This window comes from Eubalaena glacialis, chromosome 1 (assembly GCF_028564815.1).
Source record: "Eubalaena glacialis isolate mEubGla1 chromosome 1, mEubGla1.1.hap2.+ XY, whole genome shotgun sequence".
In the NCBI taxonomy this organism is placed as follows: domain Eukaryota; kingdom Metazoa; phylum Chordata; class Mammalia; order Artiodactyla; family Balaenidae; genus Eubalaena; species Eubalaena glacialis.
This window is the reverse complement of record NC_083716.1, coordinates 177,048,918-177,064,068: the sequence shown is the minus strand read 5'-3', so window position 1 is coordinate 177,064,068 and position 15,151 is coordinate 177,048,918. Positions and strand designations below refer to the sequence as shown.

Below are 15,151 nucleotides of genomic sequence, written 5' to 3'. Positions count from 1 at the left end.
GTCTTTTACCTACAGGTGTTAATGAATGCAATGACCCTTCACTCAGTGGCTGCGACCACAATTGCACAGACACTTTAACCAGTTTCTATTGTTCTTGTAACCCTGGTTACAAGCTGTTGTCTGACAAGCGGACTTGTGTTGATATTGATGAATGCAAGGAGACGCCCTTTGTCTGTAGCCAGAAGTGTGAGAACTTACTGGGCTCTTACATCTGCAAGTGTGCCCCAGGCTACATCCGTGAGCCAGATGGAAAGACCTGCCGACAGAACAGCAACATCGAACCCGATCTCATTTTTAGCAACCGTTACTATTTGAGAAATCTAACTATCGATGGACATTTATACTCCCTCATCTTGCAAGGACTGGGTAATGCTGTGGCAGTGGATTTTGACCGAGTAGAAAAGAGATTGTACTGGCTTGATATAGAGAATAAAGTCATTGAGAGAATGTTTCTGAATAAGACAAACAGGGAGACAGTCCTAAAGTACAATCTACCGGGTACAGAAAGTCTGGCTGTCGACTGGGTTACCAGGTAAGAAAAAGCTGGGGAGCTTTTTAAGAGTTAAAAGCCTTTTTGTTTTTAAAAAAGTATTCAAACCATGTTTTCATCCTAACAGAGAACTGATCTTTTCCAACTTGGGTTAATAGGTGGATACATTTTAATGCTTCTGCATGTTTTTGTTTTTTTCTGCTATGTACCTAATAATCAAATGGGATACCACAGAACCTAAAATCTAGTGATTTTAAGAATTTATGATATCAATTTCATGGGGAGGGGCATCACAAAGGAGGAAAGAGCTCTGTTATTACTGGCCATTCAGTTAACTGGAGGTGATGTGAAGGGATGATGCATGCATTTGTTGGTGCATTCAGTCATTTAAAGCTGTTGCCTAAGTACCTCCTGCATGCAGTGCTATGCTAGGAACTGGGGTCTAGAGGTCAACAAGACAGACACAGCCCCTGCTTTCCTGGCGTTCACAGGCTGCTTACAATGCTATTTATTCACAGCCTGGGCTGGTTGTAAAATAGAGAATGGCTAACTTGAAACTCTGAGCATCTTTAAGGTAGACGGTGATATTTTAATTGAACTCGACCAGCTCAACCACACTTCTTCACATCTCTATTGAATATTGAATCTATCAGATATTTGGCTTTGTGGTTGACGTGAAGCTGTAGGCACTTAGCCTGCAAATATTATTGCTTCAGTCACCCCAGACCTACAGAGGACTCTTCCACATCTTCTCTGTTTGACCATCTTAAGGGTAAAGATCCTAAGATGGGGGATGGAGAATTGGCCCTCTAGTTCTACCTGAATAGTAATTGGCCTGCCATAGGTGCTCAAGAACTGCCTACAGAAAAATGAATAAAATATTGATCATGTGAATACAAGTATTTTATATATAATGGCTCTTTTGGGTGTCAAAAAGCATAGTGATTAATGATTTGCAGGAATAGAACTAATTGTGGTACTGTTCCTATCTCATCCTTTGGTGCAATGCAGGGAAAGATAATATTTTAGCCTTGATATTGTCATTCAGCCCCCTCTCCCCAAAACTGGTAGGATGATATTTTCCCCTGGATTTCAGCTACTTTCCTCTCACTCTAGGCATGTTCTTGACCAGGGGAAAGAATTAGGTACATGTGTGGTACTGAGAAAGATGGAGCAAAAAAGTCTAGGGTGAGGGTAGGATAAAATATCTCATGACCGAAGCATTTTCTCAAATGTTCAAGAAGGAGCACAGCCAGGCTAAACATTCCTTAAAACACAAGGCAGGATAGAACCCAGTCACATTTAAGTTTGTAGGGGACAGTCCTAAGATACTAATTACATTGAAATTTGAAACAATTTCCCCAATATCAATAAAGATGTTCATAGCGAACTCAAGGATGTTTGGTTTCCAAGGCCCTTAAACTTGATATACAAGTTTTTCAAAGCACCATTATGCACAGTGGAAAATTGTGCTGGTTCTCAGTCCTCTTAATTTTTCCTGGAGTGGGCACGGAGTGTCTTCTCCATATTCTGTTCACTGGGTCAGTGTTTTGACTGTGGAATAAAGAGAAATTAACAAGTTGGCAGTAAGCGCCACAGAGTGGAGTGCCCTGTGGTGTAGCCAGTCTTGAATTCCTGCTCTAGCTCTTACTAATCAGCAACCTCTGGGCCTCAGCAGCCTCATCAAGAAAACAGGAATACGATCTTAAATAATATAATATTTAAAAAAGTCCTTAGCCCAGGGCTTGGCATTTAATAGATAGCTGCGATTATTATTGCTATTATTACCCTCTGCAATGTTGGAATCTAAAATTGTGGCCATCTCATACATCAGGATTTACCCAACTGAATTAAATAGCAAGGCTTGTGCATTTATGCATACTCATTCCCTCATCCCCAAGTCTAAAAAGATGCTACTGTCCTAAAAGTTAAATATTCTGACACCTCGCATGGTTGGATCAGGCTTACCTCTGGCAAGGAGACATTGGGGTCTTTTGGAAGAGAAATCGTTTCAGTAGAAATTGACTATCAGATCTCAAATGACACACATTCTAGGAGTTTTGAACCCTTTGGAAGGTTATGGATACTTTAAGACTCTGGTGAAACCCACAGACCCCTTGCTGGATAAAAGCACTTAACAAATTTATGCTTATACAATATTGCATCAATTTTAGAGGGTACACGCCCCGCCCCCAGAGCCTAGGCTACCCTGGTGTCAGATTAAGGACCCCAGATTAAGAACCCTGCCTTATAGAAAATAATGGATTTTATTGAATAGCAATATATTCAGAACTGAAATATCCTTGAGGTAAGAGATTCTAATAAGTTTCTAAAGCTTTTCGAGTTTAAGTAAAACTTGGCACAGGGTAAGAAACTCATTTTGCCAGCCTGCTGGGACAGGGCCAGGGAGGAGGTCAGGTTTTTCTTTATCTGAAGGATGCCATGATTCAGAGTTCCCTTGTGCAGTCTCAATGATAACACTTAGACAAGTTTGTTTCCTGGACTCCACCATTTAAACTGTAGTTCATGATACTCATTGATCACTCTCACTTCTGCTTCCCTGCTCCTCTAAAGCCTGGAACATTGCTTGGGAAAGATGCCTTTTGCTGCATGAAGCAAGTAAAGCCAGAATCCTTGTGTGAAGTGTGGCCCCAGAATTTCCTATTGTAAGGTGACATCACCTTACAACAGGAAGAGTAGCACACATTCTTGCATCTTTTGTTGTCTCATTGCAGGAAGGTCAACTGTGTTTCCCCTTGTCCTTGTTTGCCTGGGGGAAAAGTGCTTGGATTGGAAATTGTGTGGCTAAATGTGCATTGTTTCGCAAGTAAAATGGCTATAACTCCTGGTTCTCCATTTCTCCATTTTCAGAAAGCTGTATTGGGTGGATTCCCACCTGAATTGCCTTTCTGTCTCTGACCTCAATGGTCGATACCGCCGCAAGCTGGCCGAGCACTGTGTGGATGCCAACAACACCTTCTGCATTGAGAATCCCAGAGGAATTGCCCTGCACCCTCGATATGGGTATTGTCTCCCTGTAATCTTGGGCTCTTCTTTCATGCCCTTCTTCCACCTCTGTTACCAAAAGGCTGTTCACGTAGTGATATCAAGGCCAGTGTCTTGTTGGAGCTTGTCTTCTGCTTTTCCTACCTGGTAAATGGCTTAGTATTATGGGTAGAAGCATGGCTTGTTCAAATGCTATTCATCGGCTATTCTATTTTCTTTGCCATGACACACGATTTCACTTTCAAAGTCACATATTTTGACTGCATGCAAGTAATTTATGGTTTAAAAAAACAACAACCCACCTTTCCTGGACTTTCCATGTCAAATCCACTGAAATCCCCAGTTAATCATGTTCATTCTTGAGCATTTCCTGTGCATCTTGCCCTTTTAGATTATTTTTGGTTAGTTCTCTTTCCTTTATGAAAGGCTCTGTAGGATGTAAACTCCATTTCTCTAATTGGAGAAAGCTTATGCCTTTGCCACTGAGTTCTTTTGGCTTCAGAGACTGACCCTTTGTGTTTGCTTCAACAGGCATGTCTACTGGGGAGACTGGGCTGACCGAGCATACATTGGGAGAGTAGGCATGGATGGAACCCATAAGTCTGTGATTATTTCTACCAAGATCAAGTGGCCCAATGGCCTCACCATTGATTACACCAATGATCTACTCTACTGGACAGATGCCCACCTGGGTTACATTGAGTACGTACTTAGAAAAGAATAAAGCAAACTGGGTGACTGCTCATTCCAAGCACCAGTGCTTGTGTTGCCAGTGTATTATTCCCAGGCAGCTTCTAACTGGCCTGTTTGTTGGAAGTCACTTCTAACTAAAGTGCCTATAGGCAATTCACCGAGCTCTGTGGTATGGTGCAAGAGAAAGAGCATGAACTTTGAAGTCATACAGATCAGGATTTTGTCTTGGTGCTTTTACTTCTTATACTCCTAAAAAAGCAGCTAGTAATCTCTCCCCTGTGGTAGTCAGCTTAGTGCTCAACTCATCTTAATTCCCTTATCCCTTTACTTTGCTCTACCCTCCCAAATATATGATTAATAGACTTGGAAAAATTATACTGTTCAATGAAAAATACTCCTTGTAAAAAAGATAATACAAATTATTAGCCAAGCAGTACATGTTTATTTCGGGGCATTGCTAATTATGGCCTAGTTGGACTATGGTAATGTCTTCTGGGTATTTATGAACTAGTACCCAGATACACAGCCTGTTGCATGCAAAAGCAGGGAATTGTCGTTAATTCACTAGAGCTATTTTAAAGGTTTAAAAAATCCTGTCATTCTATTAAATTTATTTTGAAAAAAAATTACACTTGACAAAAAATACTCATAAAAGTATCTGAGCTCTTTATATAGAGATCATGCAAGAACTGAAGGAGAAGGCCTCAAGACTGCTTTCTGGTTTATGACCTTTTTAAAGAAACAGATAATGACTAAGTTCTGGTCATTTATCTGCAGTCTTATTAACAGAGGTCAAGAAGGTATTCAGGTTTTCCTATGCCTTCTTTAAGTTTCCATAAATTATGATGTTTTGGAAAAAAATTCTAACATCACATGGCTAATGTTATCAACTTCTTTAGTTGATAGCTCATTCCACCTCTTGTGAGTTTTAGGGTCTGCTCCCAGATTTTTGAATATTAAAATATCAGTATTCTGACATAGGTTCACAGGAATGAATGAGACCTAGATTCACTAATAATGTCTGGGTCATGATTAATAATACATGTGCTACCAGTGTGTACAAAGCTAACCCTGCTGGCCTTTAGGTTAACTCAGCTAGTCTATACCGCTCAGGTTATACTGAGAATCAAGCTGTCTCTGAAAGCTGCTTCTTCCCTTGTCCTCCTGAGGAGACAGAAGTCCAGCTTTAGATTGCTTTCCTCTGATTTCTTCTGATGGCTTAGGAAACAGTGTTCATCACAGGATATCGAAAGAATGCTTCATGGAGAACATCAACATAAGAGGTTATAAACCTACAAGAGCTGAACCAGCTGCATCAGCAGGAAAGCAGCTGTGGTTAGGAATTAGTGATCTTTAAACTCCTCTGGTTATTCCTATTGTTTTTTTTTTTTCTGATTTCTTTTTAACACCTTTATTAGAGTATAATTGCTTTACAATGGTGTGTTAGTTTCTGCTTTATAACGAAGTGAATCAGTTATACGTATACATATGTCCCCATATCTCTTCCCTTTTGCGTCTCCCTCCCTTCCACCCTCCCTGTCCCACCCCTCTAGGTGGTCACAAAGCACCAAGCTGATTTCCCTGTGCATGCGGCTGCTTCCCACTAGCTATCTATTTTAAGTTTGGTAGTGTATATATGTCCATGCCACTCTCTCACTTTGTCCCAGCTTACCCTTCCCCTTCCCCGTATCCTCAAGTCCATTCTCTAGTAGGTCTGCGTCTTTATTCCCGTCTTGCGCCTAGGTTCTTCATGACCATTTTTTTTTTTTTTTAGATTCCATATATATGTGTTAGCATACGGTATTTGTTTTTCTCTTTCTGACTTACTTCACTCTGTATGACAGACTCTGGGTCCATCCACCTCACTACAAATAACTCAATTTTGTTTCTTTTTATGGCTGAGTAATATTCCATTGTATATATGTGCCACATCTTCTTTATCCATTCATCTGTTGATGGACACTTAGGTTGCTTCCATGTCCTGGCTATTGTAAATAGAGCTGCAATGAACATTTTGGTACATGACTCTTTTTGAATTATGGTTTTCTCAGGGTATAGGCCCAGTAGTGGGATTGCTGGGTCGTATGGTAGTTCTATTTTTAGTTTTTTAGGAACCTCCATACTGTTCTCCATAGTGGCTGTATCAATTTACATTCCCACCAACAGTGCAAGAGTGTTCCCTTTTCTCCGCACCCTCTCCAGCATTTATTGTTTATAGATTTTTTGATGATGGACACTCTGACAGGTGTGAGATGATATCTCATTGTAGTTTTGATTTGCATTTCTCTAATGATTAATGATGTTGAGCATTCTTTCATGTGTTTGTTGGCAATCTGTATATCTTCTTGGGAGAAATGTCTAGGTCTTCTGCCCTTTTTTGGATTGGGTTGTTTGTTTTTTTGATATTGAGCTGCATGAGCTGTCTGTATATTTTGGAGATTAATCCTTTGTCAGTTACTTCATTTGCAAATATTTTTTCCCATCTGAGGGTGGTCTTTTGGTCTTGTTTATGGTTTCCTTTGCTGTGCAAAAGCTTTTAAGTTTCATTAGGTCCCATTTGTCTATTTTTGTTTTTAATTTCCATTTCTCTAGGAAGTGGGTCAAAAAGGGTCTTGCTGTGATTTGTGTCATAGAGTGTTCTGCCTATGTTTTCCTCTAAGAGTTTTATAGTGTCTGGCCTTACATTTAGGTCTTTAATCCATTTTGAGTTTATTTTTGTGTATGGTGTTAAGGAGTGTTCTAATTTCATTCTTTTACATGTAGCTGTCTGGTTTTCCCAGCACCATTTATTGAAGAGGCTGTCTTTTCTCCGCTGTATATTCTTGCCTCCTTTATCAAAGATAAGGTGACCATATGTGCGTGTGTTTATCTCTGGGCTTTCTATCCTGTTCCATTGATCTATATTTCTGTTTTTGTGCCAGTACCATACTGTCTTGATTACTATAGCTTTGTAGTATAGTCTGAAGTCAGGGAGCCTGATCCCTACAGCTCTGTTTTTCTTTCTCAAGATTGCTTTGGCTATTCGGGGTCTTTTGTGTTTCCATACAAATTGTGAAATTTTTTGTTCTAGTTCTGTGAAAAATGCCAGTGGTAGTTTGATAGGGATTGCATTGAATCTGTAGATTGCTTTGGGTAGTATAGTCATTTTCACAGTGTTGATTCTTCGAATCCAAGAACATGGTATATCTCTCCATCTATTTGTATCATCTTTAATTTCTTTCATCAGTGTCTTATAGTTTTCTGCATACAGTTCTTTTTTCTTCTTAGGTAGGTTTATTCCTAGGTATTTTATTCTTTTTATTGCTGTGGTAAATGGGAGTGTTTCCTTAATTTCACTTTCAGATTTTTCATCATTAGTGTATAGGAATGCAAGAGTTTCTGTGCATTAATTTTGTATCCTGCTACTTCACCAAATTCATTGATTAGCTCTAGTAGTTTTCTGGTAGCATCTTTAGGATTCTCTACATATAGTATCATGTCATCTGCAAACAGTGACAGCTTTACTTCTTCTTTTCCGATTTGGATTCCTTTTATTTCTTTTTCTTCTCTGATTGCTGTGGCTAAAACTTCCAAAACTATGTTGAATAATAGTGGTGAGAGTGGGCAACCTTGACTTGTTCCTGATCTTAGTGGAAATGGTTTCAGTTTTTCACCATTGAGGACGATGTTGGCTGTGGGTTTGTCATATATGGCCTTTATTATGTTGAGGAAAGTTCCCTCTATGCCTACTTTCTGGAGGGTTTTTATCATAAATGGGTGTTGAATTTTGTTGAAAGCTTTCTCTGCATCTATTGATGTGATCATATGGTTTTTCTCCTTTAATTTGTTAATATGGTGTATCACATTGATTGATTTGTGTATATTGAAGAATCCTTGCATTCCACTTGATCATGGTGTATGATCCTTTCAATGGGCTGTTGGATTCTGTTTGCTAGTATTTTGTTGAGGATTTTTGCATCTATGTTCATCAGTAATATTGGCCTGTAGTTTTCTTTCTTTGTGGCATCTTTGTCTGGTTTTGGTATCAGGGTGATGGTGGCCTCGTAGAATGAGTTTGGGAGTGTTCCTCCCTCTGCTGTATTTGGGAATAGTTTGAGAAGGATAGGTGTTAGCTCTTCTCTAAATGTTTGATAGAATTCGCCTGTGAAGCCATCTGGTCCTGGGCTTTTGTTTGTTGGAAGATTTTTAATCACAGTTTCAATTTCAGTGCTTGTGATTGGTCTGTTCATATTTTCTATTTCTTCCTGGTTCAGTCTCAGAAGGTTGTGCCTTTCTAAGAATTCATCCATTTCTTCCAGGTTGTCCATTTTATTGGCGTATAGTTGCTTGTAGTAATCTCTCAAGACCCTTTGTATTTCTGCAGTGTCAGTTGTTACTTCTCCTTTTTCATTTCTAATTCTATTGATTTGAGTCTTCTCCCTTTTTTTCTTGATGAGTCTGGCTAATGTTTTATCAATTTTGTATAACTTCCGAAAGAACCAGCTTTTAGTTTTATTGATCTTTGCTATTGTTTCCTTCATTTCTTTTTCATTTATTTCTGATCTGATCTTTATGATTTCTTTCCTTCTGCTAACTTTGGGGTTTTTTTGTTCTTCTTTCTCTAATTGCTTTAGGTGTAAGGTTAGGTTGTTTATTTGAGATGTTTCTTGTTTCTTAAGGTAGGATTGTATTGCTATAAACTTCTCTCTTAGAACTGCTTTTGCTGCATCCCATAGGTTTTGGGTCGTCGTGTTTTCATTGTCATTTGTTTCTAGGTATTTTTTGATTTCCTCTTTGATTTCTTCAGTGATCTGTTGGTTATTAAGTAGTGTGTTGTTTAGCCTCCATGTGTTTGTATTTTTTTCAGATTTTTTCCTGTAATTGATATCTAGTCTCATAGCGTTGTGGTTGGAAAAGATACTTGATACGATTTCAATTTTCTTAAATTTACCAAGGCTTGATTTGTGACCCAAGATATGATCTATCCTGGAGAATATTCCAATGAGCACTTGAGAAAGGTTATTCCTATTTTTAAGGCATTGCTTTTGCAACTTTTACATCTTTCATTCAGTCCAAATAAACTTTAAGTATAGTTTTTCTTTTAATTGAAGACTAAAAGTTTTGAGGAAGATCTGAACTTCAGTTACCTCTAGAAGGTAGAACTTTATTCATTGATTTGTCAGCCTCTATCCTTAAAGGCATTAGAGGAGGGGCATTATCTTCACTGAGTGACTCTTCCTTCCTCCGACTCCAGGTACTCTGATTTGGAGGGCTACCATCGGCACACGGTGTACGAAACTGGGACACTGCCTCACCCCTTTGCTATTACTGTTTTTGAAGACACCATTTATTGGACAGATTGGAATACAAAGACAGTTGAAAAGGGAAACAAATACAATGGGTCAAATAGGGTGGCGCTGGTGAACACAACACACAGACCATATGACATCCGTGTGTATCATCCCTACAGGCAGCCAATTGGTGAGTAAGTGATTTGGAAGTTTTTGCAGTTGCTTTAGGGTCTTGTGCATGCCATTCTTGTTTTTGTTTTTTAAGCATAAATATCATGATTTATACTGGGAATGGTGTTACTTGCTAATGTTTTCTACGAAGCAAATGCTAAGAGTTGAGGGGATGGAAATATCTTTAGAGTTTATTCCCCTATTCCTGGAAAAGTCTGCTTACAGTTCTTTTTCATAGCACCTGCTGTATTCTTAAAGATCAGTCTGAGCTTTCTTTTTGACAAGAATCAACAGTTGTTATGTTGCCTTTTGACATTTCAGCCCTAATTACTTAAGAAAGCACCTTTGAAAAATAAGGACATTTCCTGTATAACCACAATAAATTGTAACACCTAAGAGATGTATTATAATAGCATGGATGTATTTAAAACAATCATTTCTTTACCAACATCAATCTACTGAAATGATTAGTTTAAAAGAAATGCTTAAAAGAAAGTTATAGTAACTATAAAACATCATTTATTAAATGTCTGTTTGCATTTGATATCTAGCCAAGTTCTGGAGTATTCTTTGGGGATAGAATGGATTTTGTGGGCCTGCTTTGTCGTCGTGTCTTGTTAAAACATACGATAAACTTGGAAGTTAGGAAAAATGAGAATTGGCGAAAAATTTCTTTCTGGAAGTTAATATTCTTCATATTATTTAGCAGAAGTTCAAATTCATCTTTACCTCTGAGTGGCGGCCCAGAAAAGTAGTATAGATGTTTCTCAGTTTATCCATCCACTTGATTCTTGTGCAACTTCTGTTGCCTATATCCTTAGGATGAGAGAATATAGCATCTGCTGAAAATTAAAACTTTAACTTAGATTGTGGGCACATGGATGTAAACTAAATTTCCCACCTGCTCTCCAAGGACTTTGGGAGACACATTTCTTCTAGCCCAACACCAGTGAGTAAGCCTCACTTCTGGTAGCACATAAATCAGTTTTCTGTACTAGCAACAGGGTTGCTAAAACACCTCTACCATATGTACTCGTTATGAACTTTTGCACAAAGCATGAATCTAGGATAACGTTTTTTTACTAAGAGGTGATGAGTTTTATGCGGCCGGTAATCAGCGCATCTGTGTTTGATACTCTCTTTAAGTGAATGAACATATATTTTCTTCCTTCTTTCACTAGTGACTAATCCCTGCAGTACCAACAATGGTGGCTGTTCTCATCTCTGCCTCATCAAAGAAGGAGGCAGTGGGTTCACTTGCGAGTGTCCAGATAACTTCCATACTGTCCGGCATAGTTACAGCACCCAGTGCCTGCCCATGTGCTCTAGCACCCAATTCCTGTGTGCCAACAGTGAAATGTAAGTCTCTCTCCTCCCTCTCCCCATTGCCTCTCCAGCCCTTGGACACACATTGAACTTCAAGGCTCCAGGGGGTGGGAGTTTTCCAATGAACCAAGATTTTGGCTAATTAACGGGGCTCATTTGGGATGCACCAAGACCAGGAAAGTTGGATCTCCAACCGTCTAACTTTCTCTAACTTCAGATAATTTCTTCCATGAAAGAAGGAATTTGTGAACCAAATGGTTACGCCCATGCATGCAAGTTTTTGTTTCTGTAGCAAGGAAGCAAACTGTGTTTTTTTTTTATTTCTAAGGAATTGTCCAAAGTCTCAGGGCCAAGAATGTATATAAATGTACACTGAAAAATAGCCCTCAGGAGTGATAGAATTTCTCTCTCTTTTTCAAACATATGCTGGCCTAGCTCCTTAGATGACTATGCCAGAGGATCCAGGGTCACACATTCAAATCCATTTTTGATCATTTGTATTTGTTATGAAACATGGTCACAGATTATTTCCCTCACAATGGCCACAGGCCTTGACGACTAGGGGCTCTGAGTCAGAGAGTGAGGTCAAGAGGAGGTGTTAATGCAAATCATAACATCTAAGATTCAGTGGCAGATTATTCTGACGATTGAATAAGGTATCCTAGGTTAAGAATCTAGCATACACCCATCATGACATAGGCTCTCAACAAATGTTAGTGCCTCCAGCTTTCCAGCCAGTACCCAAATGTCATATATCCCTCTGGCTGACAGTCCCACCCAATCCCTGTTTCCAGAACCACAGCTCCAAACACATACTCCACTCTTTGTTGTGGCAGGAATTTAATCATCATACTCAAAGCATTTTTTCAGTGTGTGTTGGGTCTTAACAAACCTGTTCTATGTCACCTCGTTATGTTTTCTCTGAAAATATTCCACAGTAGCCAAGGTTTAATTGATCCTCTTCTTGGGCCGTGAGAGAACTCATGTGTATCATTGCTTGGAATTCAATTTTGCCTTCTTCTCTCTGGATAGTCATTGCCTGCTCCTCTAACCACTTGGTGTTTTGCTAGGAGCAGTGCTCTGTTTTCTCTGTGTAGGTGTATTCCTATCTGGTGGAAATGTGATGGGCAGAGAGACTGCTTGGATGGTTCCGATGAACCCATCACTTGCCCGCAGCGCTACTGCCGGTTAGGACAGTACCAGTGCATGGATGGCAACTGTACCAGCCCACACTTCATATGCAATGCTCATCAGGATTGCCCTGATGGATCCGATGAAGACCCTGTTCTTTGTGGTGTGTTGAATTGCTTTCTACCTTCTTTGCCCACTTCCATAGTTGATCGCCCATGGTTCTGTAGGGATTTTCTGAATGTCATAATCCAAAAACTGGTCCAAAATCCTAGGGAAAAAAAAACTCAGAGTCCATCCTATATCTATTTTTATAAAGTTTTAAAAAAAATCCCAAGGTCTCTACAAGGAAGATGGTTGAGGGAGATATTAAGTTGTCTATATTGATGGTTCTTTACTGTATGCTGTGCATAGAATCTCCTTTGAGAGCTAACATTGAGGACAAAATGAGGGATTCCCACATTTTAAACAGGGATTCTCAGTTGTAATATTTATTTATGTTTCCATTTTTAAAAAGCCAAAAAATAAAAAAGCCCCACCAAAACCCAGAAAAACAACTCTCCAAACGAAAATCAACACATAAACAATAGCAACAAACAAAGTTTGAAAACCATTGTCCATTAGGGCAACAGGTATAGGAGAAGGTGAATTTAGTAGGCTGTCAGTGATTCAGTCCTTATCCCCTAATTCTGCATGCAAGAAAAAGATATTTAAGAATTTAGGAGACAGTAATAGTCAAAGGACTAACTGCTCATGTAGTGGTACTGGTTAATAATAAGTGCATTAGGGCATAAGTCCTCTAAGAAGAAATTATAATCGAGTTCTCCAGGATCCATTAGTGTAAATTAGGAGCTTTTGTTCCTGACACCTTCCAAGCTGATAACCAAATGTCCTCGCTTGCAGAGCATCACCAGTGTGAGTCCAGCGAGTGGCAGTGCGCCAACAAACGTTGCATCCCGGAATCCTGGCAGTGTGACCTGGAGGATGACTGCGGAGATAACTCGGACGAAGACAGTTCCCACTGTGCCAGCAGGACCTGCCGGCCGGGCTATTTTAAGTGTGCCAATGGCCACTGCATCCCTCAGAGCTGGAAGTGTGATGTAGACAATGACTGCGGAGACTACTCAGACGAGCCCCTCCAGGAATGCTGTAAGTTCCTGTGAGAGGGACCTGGCCTGACCGGGAGCAGGGAACAAGAGCAGCTCTGTGTGGATGGAGAGAGGGTGTGCAGCCCCATGGGGTGCCCCCTCTTGGCTCTAGCCTGCGGGTTGAACCACACCCCCGGTTCTCAAGTGGCTGATTCCTGCTCTCCATACACGAATGTCTAACTGTCCAGAATATGATAACAAGAACTTACACTTTGTCTGTCTAGCACTTTCTCTTTTGAGCCTCAGAGAAACATGGGGAGGTAGGGAAAGTGGGTGTTACCAACTCTTATTTTACGAGTGAGGAACCTGAGCTTCATGTTAAGTGGCTGGTCACTTTTCTACTTCGTGCCAGAGCTGACACTTCAACCTGTTTTTTTTTTTACTTCAAACCCAGTTCTTCCCCCTACCCCACCCCACTCCCCCCAAAGTTTGACTGCAACATAAATGAGTGGTAATGAAACGGTGAGAAAACTTAAGGACTCTGCCTTTCTGCTTTGGGTGAACACATCACACCTAAAAGAGACACAGTTGCCAGAGTCCGTTTGGTTGGTAACATGGTCACCATTACTCATCAGCACCGCATCCTAAATAAGACAATGGAAAGGTGTCTTTGGTTTCCTGGCAGGACCGAGACTTCAGTTCTGACCTTGCTCCTTCCTCTCTTTTCAGTGAGCCCTGCCTACCGCTGTGACAACTATACGGAATTCGACTGTAAAACAAACTACCGCTGCATCCTGCAGTGGGCTGTGTGCAATGGTTTCAATGACTGCCGGGACAACAGCGATGAGCAGGACTGTGGTAGGGAGGGGCTGCAGGGGAGGAGGGAGGGACAAACAACTTAGCAGGAGATGAGAGCGGATTTCCCACATCATCCTTCCTTTGTTCACTGGAGATGAGAGCGGATTTCCCACATCATCCTTCCTTTGTTCGCCTCTAATAACATGTTACATTTTTGTAGCATTTTACAGGGATATTGGGAGTTTACTTTATACTTCTTAAATGAAATGTGTCTCAAAGGATACTATACTTGGGGAAGACCTTGTGAAGATATTAGGAATTTGTGTAATTTCTCCCAAATGCAGAATTCCTATTTACGCTTGACAAGTTTAAACTGTCTGTCTAATCTTAGAGATTGATTGAAAGGAATGAAAGGGGGAGTAGAGAAAAGATTTGGTATCTATCTCTAAAAAGGATATTTCAAAATCAGAATATTTCTTATTTGGAGATTTTCATATTCTGAATCTCCCTCTGACTTTCCACATCCTCTGTGTCTGACAACATAGAAAATTTATGGACAAAAGGCCAAATGAATGAATGGAATTTGCCAAGATTAGGGATATACTCTAACTTGAAAACAGTGTCTCTGTGTGTGTGTGTTAGGTTTAGTTGGAAGAGAGGAAAGGAAGTATTGGGTTATTTTAATAAGGACGCTGAATCTAATCAACTAAAGACAATGTGATGGACATGTTTTGTTTGCTGGTGGCATCACTTAATTTTCCTTTCCAGGCCTTCGTTGCAAATTGCAAGCCAGGGACCAAATCATTTTTTGAACAGTTTCTACAAAAGAGAACGGATCTAGTTTCAAACAGTAGGATAGATTCAATTTAGCCTAAAGAGGAATACTGACAGTGAATGTGGCTGGCATTCCTCTTTCTGGGAGCGTTGAGAATATGGTAGCGTAAGCCTCAGACCTTCTCACAAGAAAGCCAGTACTACTTCGACATTTCTTGACCATGGGTTTCTGAAGTATTTGCAATGACTGTGCTTTGCAGAGTTGATGACATGCAAACCTTCTGGGGAATTTCGCTGTACAAATCACCACTGCATCCCTCTTCGCTGGAGATGTGATGGGCACAATGACTGTGGAGACCATTCAGATGAGGAAAACTGCAGTGAGTGTTCAGGGTCCTTCATCCTTA

At 40.1% G+C, this 15,151-nt stretch overlaps 1 protein-coding gene across 4 annotated transcripts in view; it reads left to right on the top strand.

Annotated features, from left to right (window-relative positions):
* The window catches only part of LRP2 (LDL receptor related protein 2), a 197,702-nt gene that overhangs the window by 145,950 nt on the left and 36,601 nt on the right, over positions 1 to 15,151 (top strand). For all 4 annotated transcript variants that reach the window (XM_061184669.1, XM_061184659.1, XM_061184649.1 and 1 more), the window contains 9 exons: positions 16 to 532; positions 3,362 to 3,514; positions 4,028 to 4,198; positions 9,423 to 9,649; positions 10,812 to 10,989; positions 12,054 to 12,250; positions 12,988 to 13,233; positions 13,902 to 14,030; positions 15,005 to 15,124. In XM_061184669.1, the coding sequence (XP_061040652.1) occupies positions 16 to 532; positions 3,362 to 3,514; positions 4,028 to 4,198; positions 9,423 to 9,649; positions 10,812 to 10,989; positions 12,054 to 12,250; positions 12,988 to 13,233; positions 13,902 to 14,030; positions 15,005 to 15,124 (1,938 nt within the window). The remainder of the gene's footprint in view (positions 1 to 15; positions 533 to 3,361; positions 3,515 to 4,027; positions 4,199 to 9,422; positions 9,650 to 10,811; positions 10,990 to 12,053; positions 12,251 to 12,987; positions 13,234 to 13,901; positions 14,031 to 15,004; positions 15,125 to 15,151) is intronic.